The sequence below is a fragment of the Pangasianodon hypophthalmus genome, chromosome 28, assembly GCF_027358585.1.
Source record: "Pangasianodon hypophthalmus isolate fPanHyp1 chromosome 28, fPanHyp1.pri, whole genome shotgun sequence".
NCBI classification, from domain to species: domain Eukaryota; kingdom Metazoa; phylum Chordata; class Actinopteri; order Siluriformes; family Pangasiidae; genus Pangasianodon; species Pangasianodon hypophthalmus.
This window is the reverse complement of record NC_069737.1, coordinates 13957673-13975023: the sequence shown is the minus strand read 5'-3', so window position 1 is coordinate 13975023 and position 17351 is coordinate 13957673. Positions and strand designations below refer to the sequence as shown.

Here is a 17351-nt window from a genome sequence, read left to right as displayed (position 1 = left end):
AGTGCTGATAGAGGTGAAGTGGTGTTAGTGCTGATAGAGGTCAAAAGGTGTTAGTGCTGATGGAGGTGAAGCGGTGTTAGTGCTGATAGAGGTGAATAAGTGTTAGTGCTGATAGAGGTGAATAAGTGTTAGTGCTGATAGAGGTGAAGCGGGGTTAGTGCTGATAGAGGTGAATAAGTGTTAGTGCTGATAGAGGTGAATAAGTGTTAGTGCTGATAGAGGTGAAGCGGGGTTAGTGCTGATAGAGGTGAAGTGGTGTTAGTGCTGATAGAGGTGAAGAGGTGTTAGTGATGATAGAGATGAAGCGGGATTAGTGCTGATAGAGGTGAATAAGTGTTAGTGCTGATAGAGGTGAATAGGTGTTAGTGCTGATAGAGGTGAAGTGGGGTTAGTGCTGATAGAGGTGAATAGGTGTTACACGCTATCTGAATGTACTACAAAGCTGAGATTCTGCGAGTCAAAGTAGGGTATTTTAAGTGGCAAATCATTACAGTGCCTGTATGATTTTCCGGTAAGATTTTCATTTCATAATGATGAACGAAGAAGAATGACAAACACATGCAATGAACGTACGGGTTGTTTTTCATAATGAATTAAATGACATTTTTTGGAGACCCCAGAATTATCAGTTCATGATGTATTCTGATTCTGTTACAGCCATACTCGAAACTATAAAAGTTGTAACTGACACTCCTGCATTTCATTTCTTATTCCTGGCATCATTCTGTAAGTGAAAACTCCACTTTGTTGTATACTTAGATTTAATTATTTTCTCACAGATGATAAAGACAGCGTAATTGCTCAGATAATCAGACCAGGTCAGCACATCAGATCTAGGAGAGGCAGTTACTGCACACTTTTCAAAAGAACCTCCGGGTTCTCTGTCATACCAGTTCCCGAAAACAGAGAGGGACTCACGGCTAGAATTCACATCTAGAATTCACAAGAGTAGATTTCAGTGCAGTGAATTCTCACCCAGTGAATTGTCCACCCATTTCCACATGCTCTCTGCATCACTGTAACTCAGACCAATCCAAGCTTCACAAAGTCGATCTGCTCGCGAGGAACTGTCAGGTCTTCAAACTTTTTAACCATGTATTTCATATACTTCATATCAAATTCGTCATGTGTTCTGTTATGTGCAGATTACAATTAGAAACTAAACTAAATTATAAACTGAGATGGGACCAGTTTCCAGAGTTTGACAAGTTTCTACATTATAATGTTGCGCATTATTGCGCACATGGTTGCATAAACTGTTACACAACCTGTCTCTGTTACAAGCACAAGAGTTCCTGGTTTTTCTTTGTTTTTCATTTGAAGTTCTTTTTTTTTCTCCCCTCATTATTTTAATATTGTACTGTTAAATCGTGGTTTGTTGTTTTCTGTGTGTTTCATTAGGCGTGTTTTGTTTTGGTCTTTTGTATGTTGGTGATGATGTTCGTTCTGCATTGAACACTATACTAAAACAACAACAACAACAACAACAACAAAAACAATTAATCTGACAGACTTTTGACATTCTAACAAGAGCCACCTATCAGTGTGATGGTCAAGTGTCCACAAACGTTTGGCCATACAGTGTACGTCTGAGTAGAGATGACTATATAAGTAGAGATTTTCTCACACATACTGACATTGCTTATTGACATTATTGTGAAATTAATGTCAAATCTGCGGAAAAGTTGTCTTTCACTGCATAAATAAGTTTTCGTCTTCTGCAAAAGATATTTCCCACAGGACCAGACCAACTCATTTATACAACCAAATTCAATCTGATACACAAGCAGCAGGTGAAAGGCCTAATAAGTCTGTCCAAGGACATGATAGAGGGCAGACCATGATGAATTAACCTGGTGAGTATATAATTAAAATAAGGTGATGTTTTGTTTCATTTGAAGGAAATGCAGCACATTAAGGGTTAAATAATAGCAGCTCATTAACCACAAAAAACACTTCTCTTCTCTCACTTCCTTATCTTTCAGCAGCACATTCATTTACACAACACTTGAGTAAAGCGGCGGAGCTGTACAGTCTTATCCTCACACACACAGACGCAGTAATTAACAAAGTAATTCAGTGTAAACAAAGTAATTCAGTGTTTCGGTGTTGTATAGTTTGGAGATGTTTCAGTGCACTTCTAATGTCAAGTGCATGGAGGAGTTGAATAGAGGAGATGAAGAGGACATGACAGTGGTCATCTATGAAGCTGCAGAAGATTTTAGAGGCTACGACACAGAGATGGAGAAGGCTGATACAAAGAGTAACCTTCAAACTCAACACACAGGTACACAAGTCAATTAATTTTTAAGTCCAAATGAAGGTAGCTTAGAAAAAAACATCAAAATACCAAATCTTATTGAATTGGACCGGAATTGAATTGTGTCAGTGCTGAACTAAATCCTCTCAGATTAGTAGTGAATTGAAGTGCATCCAATCCTTACTAGTTTAATTGTATTATTTTTTTTTACTTGCATACTATGTGTATCAACAGACTTGGGGAGTAACGGTAATTACGTAATCAGGATACAAAAAAAATGGTAACTGTAATCCGTGACAAATTACCGGGACATTTTGTAAAAAATGGGAATACTATCAGGATGACAATTTTTTTCATTTAAAACCAAAGAAATTAATCTTTGGACATAACACAATGTAAACAGCTGCTTGATTATAGTTCTGGTTCTCTCTTGCCTGTCGTGACTCACGTGAGCCACCTCCTGGTGCATACGCAAAATAACATCTGTCTCTAATCATTCTGCTCTGGAGGCATGCTGAAACAGCTGTTTATCACAATGATGCCCGCTGGAAAAAAAAAATGCAATACAGTGGTGTAAATTTCAAAATTATTTTGTCTGTGAAGGAAAAAAAATGGAAACAACAATCTGACAGTACAGTGCAAGCTATGCCTTCCAGCTGTGAAGATGCCGTCTTTATCGAAGGACTCGACATTTAATTTAAAGAAGCATTTAAGCATGGAAATCATGTTAGCTAGGTTAGGTGAAATTCCCTGCATTGCATGATCACAGTTGTGGGTGAAGTTGCCAGCTGTGCTGAATTAACTGGGAATGTCCTGTATTTTGGTAGAAATTAACACGACTCCCCAGCACGATCAGCCCACTCCATCTATTCCCAGTACATAGGATGACTACTGTCAAAGCCAGTAAAAGGGGAACTCTGTTCAACCCCCCAAGGTCGATCGGTGAAATGAAGAAAGATCACGGCCTTGATCAACATGTATTTTGAAATAGACTAATGTACATGTATGCTTTGTAGACTTTTTTTTTTTTTGTTGTGTGAGACGGTGTTTTATAATCGCAGTAAATTAATACCATCACGATAATGGTTACAGTCTTTAGAGGGTGCTCTTGTGCTAATATTACTCGATTTTTGGTCTTTATGTAGCTAAGTATTTGACTTACATTGCTATGTGCTAGCTAACCTAGTCTTGCTAACCAGGTTGTGTCTTGCTAACCAGGTTGTGTCTTGCTGGCTGGTTTGTGTTTATCTGTGATACTGTATTAATTATCCTTAGAAGATGTGAAAGCACCTCGTGAAACTAAGGGCCTTATTACCACACGTTGAAATACGCAGTTAAAGTTGTGAAAAGGTGTTTTTTCTTGCTCATGGAGGACATTGTTAGGACTTGGACTATCTTGGCCTCTAGAAGCCGCTATTGCTTCCGTGTTTTGTGTTTTTGTTTTGACAGCCATGTGCTTTTGTTTTTCCATATGCCTTGTGCCCCGCCTAGTCCTCATTACTTACACCTGTTTTTAGTTTGCCCCCTTGATTTGTTTGTGTATTTATACCCCCTCAGTTTGGCCTCTTGTCACGGAGTCTTTGTGCTGTTATGTTTAAGACTAGTAACCTCTGTTCCGTGTTCCTTACTTATGTCCTTGTGTTGTTTTTGGTACTTTGCTTTCTTGTGGACTTTTTGGACTTTGTATTTGCTGTTGTTGGATCTTCTGAGCGTTTGGATTTTTGCCTCTTTTTTTTCTGATTTTTGGTTTCTTGGACTGTGCGCTTTTGGATTTAAAAAAAAAAAAATTTCCCTTGTATCTTCTGAGCGTTTGGATTATACTTTTGTTATTTTTTGCCTTGGATGTTGGATTTTAATTAATAAACTGTTTCCTTTACTTTACTCTCGCCTCACTCCTCTGCACTTGAGTCATTCCCCTGGTGGCCTAGTGGGGGTTTGCTGGTTTACTATGCTGGCAACCTGGGTTCGATTCCCAGCAAAACCCTGACAGAAAGTCTCCATCATGACCGACTCAGCAGAGGCTTCTTCAACTGTCTACCTGCTCCAGTGCTTCATGCCTCCTTCACCTTGTGAACCCTGTCTTCCTGCACCACAGAGGTATGACGGCAAGCACGGTGAGTGCTGGGAGTTCCTTACCCAGTGCCAACTTACCTTTGAGCTCCAGCCTACCACCTACACTACGGATCGCCACAAGATTGCATTTGTGATAACTTTGTTAGCTGATAAGGCACGAGCTTGGGCAACAGCCATCTGGCAGAGACAGGGACCCGAGTGTTCTGATTTCAAGCTGTTTACGGAGGAGATGCTTCGGGTCTTCGATCAGGCGGACATCAGTAAAGATGCAGCCAGGAAGCTCATGTACATCCGGCAAGGAGGAAGCTTTGCAGACTATGCCATCTTGTTCCGGACGCTTGCAGCAGTCAGCGGATGGAATGAGACTGCCCAGGTTTCAGCCTTCCACCATGGTCTTTCTGACCCCGTCAAAGATGGTCTGGCCTCTATAGAAACTCTGATCTCGCATGCCATTCATCTTGATAACAGGATTAGAGAGCGTCACCAAGTTCTGAGTGTTCCCCTTGCTTCTCTGCCTCAACCTGGAGGCCGTCCACCTCCTCCAGTGACTGTCCAGAGCCCATGCAAGTTGGCCGTACTTGTCTCTCCGCAGCTGAAAGGGAGCGCAGAAGGAGGGACAAGTGCTGCATCTACTGTGGCAAGCCTGGCCATTTCCGAGCATCATGTCCCGAGCTCTTGGGAAAAGGACCGCCCCGTCCAGCCGAGGGAGAGTTGCGACGGGGACTACCCTCTCTCCCGAACTTCCCGGCCAAGGAGTCTACATCACTGTCTCCATCTCCTGGGGTGAGTCCGTCCACTCTTGCCAGGCCTTGTTAGACTCCGGGGCGGCTGGAAACTTTATGGATGTCCACTTCGCCCGAAGAATCAATGTCCCTACGGTACCTCTTGAAGTCCCGCTGTCTGTGTCTGCTCTGGATGGCCAAGCTTTAGGTGACGGAAAAGTCACCCAAGTAACTTCTCCAGTCTTTCTCCAGTCTCAAGGTCACAAAGAAGAAATATCCCTGCACCTGATTCATTCACCAGAGTTCCCAGTTATTCTTGGCCTTCCTTGGCTTACCCGCCACAACCCTCGCATAGACTGGGTAACAAGCCAGGTTGTGGAATGGGGTCCTGCTTGCTATGCCTCTTGTCTGCTCTCTAGCTCTCCTGTGTCTCCTGCCGAGCCTCCTGATCTCACTGAGTTATCCCAAGTTCCCCCAGAGTACTGGGGTCTGAAAGAAGTCTTCAGCAAGAGCAGGGCCGCTGTTCTTCCTCCGCACCGTGCCTACGACTGTGCCATCGACTTGCTCCCTGGGGCTACCCCTCCTCATGGCAGACTGTTTTCCCTCTCTCAGCCAGAACGTAAGGCCATGGAGGAGTACATCAAGGACGCCCTGGCCTCTGGGTTCATTCGACCCTCCACCTCACCCGCTGGGGCCGGCTTCTTCTTTGTCGGCAAGAAGGATGGGGGGGCTCCGGCCGTGTATTGATTACAGGGGCCTGAACAAGATCACTGTGCGCAACCGCTATCCCCTTCCGCTGATGTCCACAGCGTTCGATCTGCTCCAAGGCGCTACTGTCTTCACCAAGTTGGACTTACGGAATGCATACCACCTCGTCCGCATCCGACAGGGAGATGAGTGGAAGACTGCCTTTGTACCAAGTACGAAGTGATGCCCTTCGGACTCACCAATGCGCCAGCAGTTTTTCAGGCCCTTATCAACGACGTCTTGAGGGACATGATCAACCAATATGTCTTTGTTTACCTCGATGACATTCTGATTTTTTCCAAGACCTTGCAGGAGCACCGCCATCACGTCCGCCAGGTTCTCCAGAGGCTGCTACAGAACAATCTGTTTGCCAAGGCCCAGAAATGTGAGTTTCATGTCCCTGAGGTCTCCTTTCTGGGTTTTATTGTATGAACGGGACAACTCCAGATGGATCCAGCCAAGACCCTGGCCGTCCGGGACTGGCCCACTCCCAAGTCCGTTAAAGAAGTTCAGCGGTTCTTAGGATTTGCTAACTTCTACCGCAAGTTTGTCAGGAACTTCAGTTCTGTAGCAGCGCCCATATCAGACCTCACCAAAAAGACTAGTGGATCTTATGTCTGGTCTCCTCAGGCGGAAAAGGCGTTCAGGGACCTCAAGCATCGCTTCTGCACGGCACCCATTCTGGTCCTCCCGGACACATCGCAACCATTCGTCGTCGAGGTGGACGCCTCGGACAGTGGTGTCGGCGCGGTCCTCTCTCAACGCTCGGATGGCAGGTTGCACCCCTGCGCTTACTTCTCCCACCGCCTGAGCCCTGCGGAGTCCCGGTATGATGTGGGGGATCGGGAACTGCTCGCGGTTAAACTGGCCCTTGAGGAGTGGAGGCACTGGCTGGAGGGAGCACAACATCCATTCCTGGTTTGGACGGACCACAAGAACCTGGAGTACCTCCAGCAAGCCAAGAGACTGAATCCCCGACAGGCTAGGTGGGCCTTGTTTTTTAGTCGATTCAACTTCACCCTATCAGACGCGCTTTCCAGGCTATTCTCGTCCACCAACAGGGACAGTGAAGTTGGGCCTATTATCCCTGTGTCCCGGATTGTGGCCCCTGTTCGCTGGGGTGTTGAGGAGGCCGTCCGACAAGCTCAAGGCCACGACCCCAGCCCTGGGACAGGGCCACCGGGCCTCTTGTACGTCCCTCGTCAAGCCCGGGCCAAGGTTCTCCAGTGGGGTCACTTGTCCCCTCTCACCGCCCACCCGGGAGCTCAGAGGACACTGGACTTCTTGAAGAGACGCTTCTGGTGGCCAAGCATGGAGAAGGACGTGAGGTCATTTGTCCTGTCTTGTGATGTGTGCACCAGAAGCAAGAACCCACGACAGCATCCCCAGGGCCTCCTGCATCCTCTGCCCATTCCCTGCGTCCCTGGTCCCACGTGGCAGTCGATTTCATCACGGGCCTTCCTGACTCACAAGGTAACACTGTCATTTTGGTCATAGTCGACAGATTCTCTAAGGCCTGCCGCTTCATACCACTGTGCAAACTCTCTTCTGCTCTTGAAACAGCCAAACTAATATTTACTCATGTCTTCCGAGTCTTTGATCTCCCACAGGACATCGTCTCAGACCGGGGGCCCCAGTTCTCCTCCCGAGTGTGGCAGGGGTTCTGCAAACTCATTGGGGCCACTGCCAGCCTCTCCTCTGGGTTCCACCCCCAGTCCAATGGCCAGACTGAGAGGCTCAACCAGGACCTGGAAACCACCCTGCGAGGCCTGGCATTGGATAACCCGACATCATGGAGCACCTGGCTGCCATGGGCAGAGTACGCCCACAACACTCTTCAGTCGTCAGCCACCAGGTTGTCGCTGTTCCAGTGCCAGTTCGGGTTCCAGCCACCTCTGTTTCCGGAACAGGAGGAGGACGCTGGGGTGCCCTCGGTCAGCCAGTACATGAGACGGTGTCGCAAGACCTGGAACAAGGTTAGGAGGACCCTCATCCAGACTTCCAGGGCCAACCAGACTCAGGCCAACCGCCACAGAAGGCCTGCCCACAGTTTCCGTCCTGGGCAGCGGGTTTGGCTGTCCGCCAAGGACCTTCCTCTGCGGGTGGAGAACCGCAAGCTTGCCCCCCGCTACGTTGGCCCCTTCAAGGTGGTGCGCAGGGTGAACCCTGTCGCCTACCGGCTCCAGTTGCCCCCGTCTCTACGGATCAACCCCACATTCCATGTATCCCTGTTGCGGCCCGTACTGACGTCCTCTTATGCCCCTGCCCCTAGGAATCCCCCGCCTCCCCGCATCCTCCAGGGTCAGACCGTGTTCACTGTGCGCCGCCTGCTGGACTCCCGCTGGGTCCGTGGCGGGCTTCAATATCTGGTGGACTGGGAGGGCTATGGCCCTGAGGAGTGCTGTTGGGTCCCCGCCCGGGACATTTTAGACAAAGATCTTTGTCGGGACTTCCATTTGGCCCATCCTGAGCGCCCTGGGAACGTCAGGAGACGCTCCTTGGGGGGGGGTCCTGTTAGGACTTGGACTATCTTGGCCTCTAGAGGCCGCTATTGCTTCCGTGTTTTTGTTTTGACAGCCATGTGCCTTGTGCCCTGCCTAGTCCTCATTACTTACACCTGTTTTCAGTTTGCCCCCTTGATTTGTTTGTGTATTTATACCCCCTCAGTTTGGCCTCTTGTCACGGAGTCTTTGTGCTGTTATGTTTAAGACTAGTAACCTCTGTTCTGTGTTCCTTACTTATGTCTTTGTGTTGTTTTTGGTACTTTGCCTTCTTGTGGACTTTTTGGACTTTGTATTTGCTGTTGTTGGATCTTCTGAGCGTTTGGATTTTTGCCTCTTTTTTTTCTGATTTTTGGTTTCTTGGACTGTGCACTTTTGGATTTTTTTAAAAAAAAATTTCCCTTGTATCTTCTGAGCGTTTGGATTATACTTTTGTTATTTTTTGCCTTGGATGTTGGATTTTAATTAATAAACTGTTTCCTTTACTTTACTCTCGCCTCACTCCTCTGCACTTGAGTCATTCCCCTGGTGGCCTAGTGGGGGTTTGCTGGTTTACTACGCCGACGACCCGGGCTCGATTCCCAGCAAAACCCTAACAGACATTGTCTGAGACCGTGCTTATCAAGTCTGTATGGTTCCTGTTGAACACTTACCTAAAGCGTAGCAGATGAGTGCTCAGCCGACTTATCCTTAAAACTATTGGCACATTGAATTAGCAAAAACATCTTTATTCTATAAATTCTGTGACTCAAAATAACAAATAATAGCATGTTAAATTATGTCACTATGTCCCTAGATGTAACTCCTCACTATTAATGTTTAACTGAACTCTCAATACGGCCCTATAAATGTTCAGAGAAAACAAGAAATAAATGTACATAAATATACACCCCCCCCCATAGGACTCAACGCTGCATGTAGCAGATGTTACACGCTGACTGCAGTGTGTGTGCTGCTACTGTGTGTTCTCCTGCTGACTGCCGTCACAGTGCTGTGGATCAAATTCAACATCCTGAATACAGAAAACAACCAGCTACAGACCAGATACAACACCCTGACTATAGAGAGAGACCAGTTACAGACCAGATACAACACCCTGACTATAGAAAGAGACCAGTTCCAGCAGGATAACTCTGAACTGAACAGTGCGATTTCAAAACTTGGTAAGTGAATATTGTACATATGTTGAATGTTACAAACTCACATTTACTGTCACTTTTGAAGCATTATGAATATGTCCACACATGTAGCAGAATGACAAAGCTCAACCTGAACTTGAACTTGAACTTGAAATCATTGTGTTGTGCGTTAATATTTAAATACTCTATACAAGGATGGAGATTTTTCACCTCGAGCATTTACAACATTTTTACTGAAAAGAAGCACTGGGATGACAGCAGAAAATATTGCACAGACAGAGGAGCAGACCTGGTGATCATAAACAGCAGAGAGGAACAGGTGAGAAAGTGAGAGAGAGAGAGAGAGAGAGAATAAGTGAGTATCTATATTCATATTGTGCTATTACAATTACAGGAGTTCATCAGTAAATATTTTGGCAGTACTGAAGCTTGGATTGGTCTGACTGACAGTAAGACAGAGGGGGAATTTAAATGGGTGGACGGTAAACCACTGACCACTGCGTAAGACATCACTGAACTGAAATTTACTCATGAAGCAGTTTTTCTCTCAGTCTGAAGCTTCAGATGTTAAATAACAGACATTCTGATTCTGTCTGTGTTTTCAGGTTCTGGTGGGACGGAGAACCCAACGATTATAGACACAATGAGGACTGTGCTGTAACAGGCTATAGTTATGCTAACTCTAACATATCGACTTGGGCTGATTATCCCTGTAACCGCTCTGTCGTCGGGATTTGTGAGATGAAAATATTTAACTGAGCACACAGGGGTTGAAAAGTTTTATGATTGTTTCATGTTGATTTTAATGCTTTCCTCAGAATCTGTATGGGAAAAAAATCTCTGAGCCAAAGTGTGGAACAGAAAGAAAGTGGAGTTTCATGCTTAGGTTGGGTTAAATCTGAATTTGAATGCTGAATATTTTATGTGAATATGAGTCTCAGATTCCATTGTTTGAGTTGCATTCAGTGACCGTGACCTTGTGTAGTAATTCCAGGAGGTCTTTTTTGTGGTTGTTGTTGTTGTTGTTTTTTTTTCTGGGGTGTCAATTGTAGTTAAAGGGATACTCCCTTTTGAGAAAATCAAACATCTAATATTTGATACATCAGCTGTATATATGCCCACTTTCTGTCTCTAGAGCAAGATTTCCCAGTTTGAATAATAATAATAATAATAATAATAATAATAATAATAATAATAATGCATTTAAGTGGTGAAAGTGGGACGGGTAGTTTGAATTTGTGAGCAGCTGTTTGAATTTTGTTTATTTGTTTTTTCGAATTTTGTTTTTTGTCTAACGGTACAGTAAGCTACTGCCACGAAGCTGAAAATCTCATTGAAATGTGAGCTGTAATTTTGCTGAGGTCGAGAGAATAAATTACTCCAGTGAAAGAAATGATATTCATAAAAATCTTTTATTTATTATTTTTTGTAATCAGCAGTTTACAACTGAATGTTTAGGGCAGAGTACACCGAACAAAAGAAGTGACATTAAGAGCTTAAACGTAATCTTCACTAGAATAAAGCTGGAATACACACAGGCCTAATGACGAGCAGATCTTTCTAGATGAACCTGAGCCAGGTAAAGTAAAGTACATGATTTATGTTTGTATCAGGAGATATTTAAGAAAGAATAATGAAGAATGCTTCAGATATTAAATAACAGACATTTTGACTCTCTCTGTGTTTTCAGGTTCTGGTGGGACGGAGAACCCAATGATTATGGAAAGAATGAGGACTGTGTTATAACAGGTTATAGCAAGGCTAAATCTAACATATTGACCTGGGCTGATTTTCCCTGTAACCACCCTGTAGTCGGGATTTGTAAGATGAAAATATTTAACTGAACACATGGGAGTGAGTCACTGAAATTGAAAAGTTTTATCTTAATCATACAAAGTATTACTATAATTTTATTTTGATACTTTTCCTGCACTCAGAATCTGTAAGAAAAAAAAATATCTGAGCCAAAGTGTTGTTCAGTCTAATATATCATACATCAGCTGTATATATGCCCACTTGCCTTTTACAATGGGACACAGTGGTCTCTAGAGGAAGATTTCCCAGTTTGAATAATAATAATAATAATAATAATAATAATAATAATAATAATAATGCATCTAAGAGGTGAAAGTGCATTTTGAAGGAATACCACCACTTTAGGGGTGAGGTTAGTTTGAATTTGTGAGCAGTTGTTTGACATTTTTTTCACTAGCTGCCTTGTTAACTATTTTGGTACAGTGGCTACTGCTAGGAAGCTGAAAACCTCATTAAAATGTGAGCTGTAATATTATTTTTTAATCAGCATGTCACACAAGACCTGTCCAGCAGAGGGAGGCAGAGAGCACAAGACCAACCTCCTCCTGACTTCCTGTTCATTATGCCATTATTAGTTCAGTGAGATCACCTGTGCCTGGTTTTGCTAGTGTGTATTTAAGGCCTTCATTTGTTTGTGCTTTTGCTCAGTCTTGGAGTGGCTTTGGCTGGTAGAGCTTGTGTGAGCTGCTTGGTCTTTGTTGGCCCATTCTTGGACTGCTTCAGTCCTGCATTGGATGCTTGTACTTTTTGTTTGTATTTTTTTTTTTCAAGATGCTCTAAGTAAAGACTAAAGCCTGTATTTCCCTCGAAGCCCTGCCTCTAGTGTTTCTCTGCAGTTTGGTCCTCACTACTCCATAGTGTAGTGGTTGGAGCCCTGGGTTTGATTCCCTCCTGTGACACAGAGGTTTACAACTGAATGTTAAGGGTCGAGTACACAGAAAAAAAACCCCTGACATTAAGAGCTCCAAGTTTAATATGTAAGTTTATTTGTTTAGTACAAGTGACCTTGTACATGAAACATTAAATGACAATCAGTGGAGAAAAGAAGCTTCGCACCAGAGATAGCATTTCCATCTGCAGATAAACAGGAGCAGGCGATAATAAAACTACTACACGCCTTAAAAATGACACTATCATGGTTACACCAGGCAGCAGTAGCCACCTATTCATCCACACACACACAAATTATCATCTACAGAATACACAATATCATAGAATGCAAATTGTTAAAGAAGGAAACATATGATTACTAGGTCCAGCAAGTTTATGTAGTATAAACCCAATGGATAGAGGTGGTTTTAAAGATATAAAATAATATTTGTACAGATTCTAAGAATCAGTGGTTAGATGAAAAGAGGATATGTGATTTTTTAATCCAGTAATGTCCATTACAAGTTTGAAAGTGAAAAAAAGCTACAGGTCACTTTAGAATGCAAAAATCAACGCTCAAATCAAGGAGAATTCAAAGTCTTAGCAACAAGAGGCAGTAGACGCATGAAAATGTTAACAGATGAAGGAAAATCAGCAATAATTTTAATAATAATTATTACTATTATTACTATTGTCAAAAGGCACGAGGTGCTTGGAACCATCTTATTTTCATTATTATTATTATTATTATTATTATTATTATTATTGTTGTTGTTGTTGTTGTTATTGAGCTTACATTAACAACACCATCTATCATTGACCTTTATTCTTTGGATGCTTGATTACATTTGGGTCAATTTGATTTTTAACTTTTTAAATTTTTTTAATTAAATTAGAAAAATCAGAGAATCAGAATCAGATCAGTGTCCAGTTATCTCCAGTTCCACACATTTAAATCAACCACCTTAGCTTGTGTTTACCTCTTTGTCCCTGTCACTCAAACCAGTCCAAGCCTGACTGCTGTTGCCCAGCTGTTTCATGATTAACTCCTGTGATTAAAAACACAATATGAAGTCTCTCTCACTCTCTCGCTCTCTCACCTGTTCCTCTCTGCTGTTTATGATCACCAGGTCTGCTCCTCTCTCCTTGCAGTCCTGTCTGCTCTCAGTCCAGTTCTTCTTCTCAGTAGAGATGTAGTAAAGACTGCAGCTGAAGTAGCTCCACCCCACTTTAGTGTGTGAATTTGATCAGACAGTACAACACACTTACAGCTGTGTTCAGAGTTGAGTTAAGCAGTGCAGTGAGGATTTAATACAGAAATGATGCACTTCTGTATTCAGACCTCAGATGTAACTACAGACGTAAGTGCTATTCAGAAGTTATGGGTGTTAGACTTATACGCAGTCCTGAACTTGACCTTAAGCACATTTTCTTGCATGATATCAGCTTCAGTGAGGAACACTGTATGACAGTTTTGATGGAAGCACAAAACGTCATGTGGAAATTCAATATTAAATCCGTAAGTATGACACTAATTCAATTAAAATGATAATCCCTTTAAAATGCACAAAAAAGGTGGTTTTTATTTTTCGTTCAGATGAGATCACCATCTTAAGATAAGACACTGTTTATCCCCAGGTATATTATTATAAATAAATGTTTGAATTAACTCATGAATGAGTACTCTGGAAGCTTATCCTTTACAGAAGAGCGCATCGAATTAACAAAAATACTGGCATTATTATTGGCAAGATAATGATAAAGATAATGTTATGGCATTTTGTTAAGTTGAGTTGAGTATGGAGTTACAAATTACTGGAATTAAACACAACAGCCACAAGATTGTATTTAAATTTAAATTCGAAATGCACGTAAATGTATTAAAAAAAAAAGAATCAGATGTCCTTTATTGTCTGGAGATTTAATTTTTTTCCCCCTCTCTTCAGAATATTTGTCCCTTATTATTAGCAGGTCCCAGAATTCATTCTGGCTTCATAAACATATTTTTGTGTAACCTCTTAAAATAAAGCTGAAAGTCTACACTTCATTCACATCTTGATTGTTTTATTTCAAATCCATTGTCCAAATACTTCTGGACCTGACTGTATATTTCAGCCACGGATGCAACTGCCTATTCTCTCTAAATTTAACTTGGAAAGGAACATCTTTCTTCATATTTATCGGAACTGAAATGTCTATATTTCCAAGTGGCCTATTAGCAAATCATGTAATTTTTTTGCTCCACAAAAGCATTGTGAAATCAAGCACACACACACACACACACACACACACAAAACCCACTGAACTGAGAAGCTGAGATTAATTAAATAAGCACTTCAGATGTGCTTCTTTGGATTAAGATACTTGATGTTTTCAGAAAATTATGACCAGCAGAAGGCTCAGACGTGACGTTTAATATTAATAATGAACAAATGTCACACGTTCACACTCCATTTCAAGTAATGACATGATTTTTATTGAGAATAGGAAGCAATAAAACATGACAGGATGTGCTATTACAGGGAAAGAATCAACATTTTTCTTTAAGAACACACCCCATTCGTCTGTGTGTAGCCAAAGCCAGTGTTTTGCAGCATTATGAAAAAATCTTTCCAGTTTGCCTGCATCCAGCTAATGAGTAGACGGAGCACAGCAAGAGTTTCTCATCCCTTGTGAACATCCCATATGCTCGGGTCACCCCCAGGGGCCATAACCGTAATCACTGTGCTACAGTGACCTTTTCATCCAGGTATATATTTGCTGTGAGACACTGCATCTGCTGTCTGACTGTATCAGCCTGATAAGTACACAGTTCTCAGAGACAGGAAGTGTGCATCCCTCAACTTCCAGAGCTCTCTGGCACACCTGAATACCACTTCCTCCTTTGTGTCCCACTTGTGGTTGCTGTAAAATACCGATGTGGTGTTGTTGATCCGCGCTAGCACACAACACTTTTAGGAGTTCCTGAAAATGTTGTAGTACTTGCCATACAGATTTCCTTTCAAGGATGAGTCGCTGGCATTCAGCCAACACTGAAATAGTCTAATAATTGATCTCAAGCCTAGGCTTTCTGAATCAGTGAGCGTAGCCTGATGATGCCCTTCCTGTGGAGAGTAAGTGCCCTATAAGCTTCCCTATCAGGCTCCATTTCAGTGCTTTCTAATGGGGTCATTGAACAAAAGTGTAAACTCCAGCATGAATGTGATCTGCGATGAGTCAAAACACGTGTTCTTTGCTTATGAATTTGCAATCTGATTTAAGCTTTCAGCATTCAGTGTCTACACAGCGTCTATCTCTATAGAGATTCTAAACAGAGCAGATGCAGAGATGAGTTTCTGAAAGTTCCGTGTGGTTTGTGTGGCACAAACCTCAACTTCCTGTACTGAGAACACAGCATATATTTAACACCGAGCTGGGAACTGCAGTTGAGATGAGAGACCTGGACTTAAAACAGACTGTTCAGGGTTCCAGTATTTGTACTCCGAATGCGTAAGGAGCCAAAGTGTATAACAGAAAGCGGAGTTCCACGTTTATGCTAGGTTTAATCTGTATGAATGCTGAATATTTTTATGTGAATATGGGTCTCAGTTTTCATTGTTCAAGTTGAATTCATTTACCGTGACGGTAGGTAGAGATTTTCTGTGTAACAACTCCACTATTTATTTATTTATTTATTTATATTTACATATATAAGAGCTGTACAATATCAGAGACTTGACTGTAACTTAATATTCATCAGTGTTTCAATCAGTGAAAGAAGTAACTGCTGCATATTAGTTTGGTGTGGTACTACTGATTGACATGTGTGATTAGTTATTCTTTTTATTTTGCTTTATCTTCTTATTGTGAATAAAAATTCACAGTAAAATTATTCACAATTAGAAGATAAAGCAAAATAAAAAGAATAACTAAAAACCAAAAAAAGGAAAAATAATAAATAAAAACCAAAACCAAAAATCTGATTATATTCTTGTTTATATTGTATGTATGTAAAAATAATAAAGAAATAAAAACAAAAACAAAATAAATAAATTTTTTAAAAATTGTCTTTGTTCACACACACGCACCCATAGCTTACCTGCAAACAAGTAAAGATACAAACATTATTTTACACATGTGTGTTAATCCCAACAAGACTTTTGTAAATCTTTTTTTTTTTCTAAGTTTGGTTTCGCCTAGATGTGAAAATGTCTACTTTGAGGAACTCACTTGTTTCAGGCTCTGGAAATTACCCGTGCTGACTTTGCTAATTAAGCAGGGACAGGTCCCGTCCACTGTGTGCTTCCTCTTCCTCTCCTTGAAGATCCTAGTAAGAGTGAGAGGGAAAGAACAAATAATTGATATAATTTGTATAAATATATAATTTGTATAAATTTCTTAATCATGATGCACTATGCACACTGTATTTTAAACCTGAAAAAACTACACTGACAGCAGGAGCTCCTCAGCACAGCTACAGTTGAGGTCAAAAGTTTACATCTCCCTTTCAGAATCTGCAAAATGTTCATTATTTTACCAAAATAAGAGCGATCATACAAAATGCATGTTATTGTTTATTTAGTGCTGACCTGAATAAGATATTTCACATAAAAGATGTTTACATATAGTCCACAAGAGAAAATAATATGCAACTATTACAGAAGGTTCAAACTCACACTGATGCTCCAGAAGGAAAAAACATGCATTAAGAGCTGGGGGGTGAAAACTTTTTGAATTTGAAGATCAGGGTAAATTTAACTTATTTTGTCTTCTGGGAAACATGTAACTATCTTCTGTAGCCTCTGAAGGGCAGTACTAAATGAAAAAAATACGATATTTAGGCAAAATAAGAAAAATGTACACATCTCCATTCTGTTCAAAAGTTTTCACCCCCCGGCTCTTAATGCATGTTTTTTCCTTCTGGAGCATCAGTGAGCGTTTGAACCTTCTGTAATAGTTGCATATGAGTCCCTCAGTTGTCCTCAGTGTGAAAAGATGGATCTCAAAATCATACAGTCATTGCTGGAAAGGGTTCAAATACACAAAAAATGCTGGAAAAACCAAAGAATTTGTGGGACCTGAAGGATTTTTCTGAAGAACAGCAGGCAGTTTAACTGTTCAGGACAAACAAGGGACTCTTGAACAACTATCAGTAAACAAAAAAACACAGCTGTGGATCATTCAGGTAACAACACAGTATTAAGAATCAAGGGGATGTAAACTTTTGAACGGGGTCATTTTTATA

General features: G+C 41.9%; 1 protein-coding gene across 1 annotated transcript; it reads left to right on the top strand.

Moving 5' to 3' along the window:
- Positions 1–2013: 2013 nt before the first annotated feature.
- LOC113547332 (C-type lectin domain family 4 member F) lies at positions 2014–10850 on the top strand. Its single transcript, XM_026947610.3, has 5 exons — positions 2014–2287; positions 9206–9466; positions 9637–9761; positions 9837–9943; positions 10048–10850. The coding sequence occupies exons 1-5, from the start codon at positions 2125–2127 to the stop codon at positions 10199–10201; spliced, it is 810 nt and encodes a 269-aa protein (XP_026803411.3). The 5' UTR covers positions 2014–2124; the 3' UTR covers positions 10202–10850.
- The last annotated feature ends 6501 nt before the right edge of the window (positions 10851–17351 follow it).

Bases quoted from the DNA above. Each gene is read 5' to 3' on its own strand.
- LOC113547332 (XM_026947610.3), top strand. From the start codon at position 2,125: ATGTTTCAGTGCACTTCTAATGTCAAGTGCATGGAGGAGTTGAATAGA. The intron at 2,288-9,205 runs GTACACAAGTCA...CCCCCCCCATAG, and splicing joins CCTTCAAACTCAACACACAG to GACTCAACGCTGCATGTAGC. The intron at 9,467-9,636 runs GTAAGTGAATAT...ACTCTATACAAG, and splicing joins CAGTGCGATTTCAAAACTTG to GATGGAGATTTTTCACCTCG.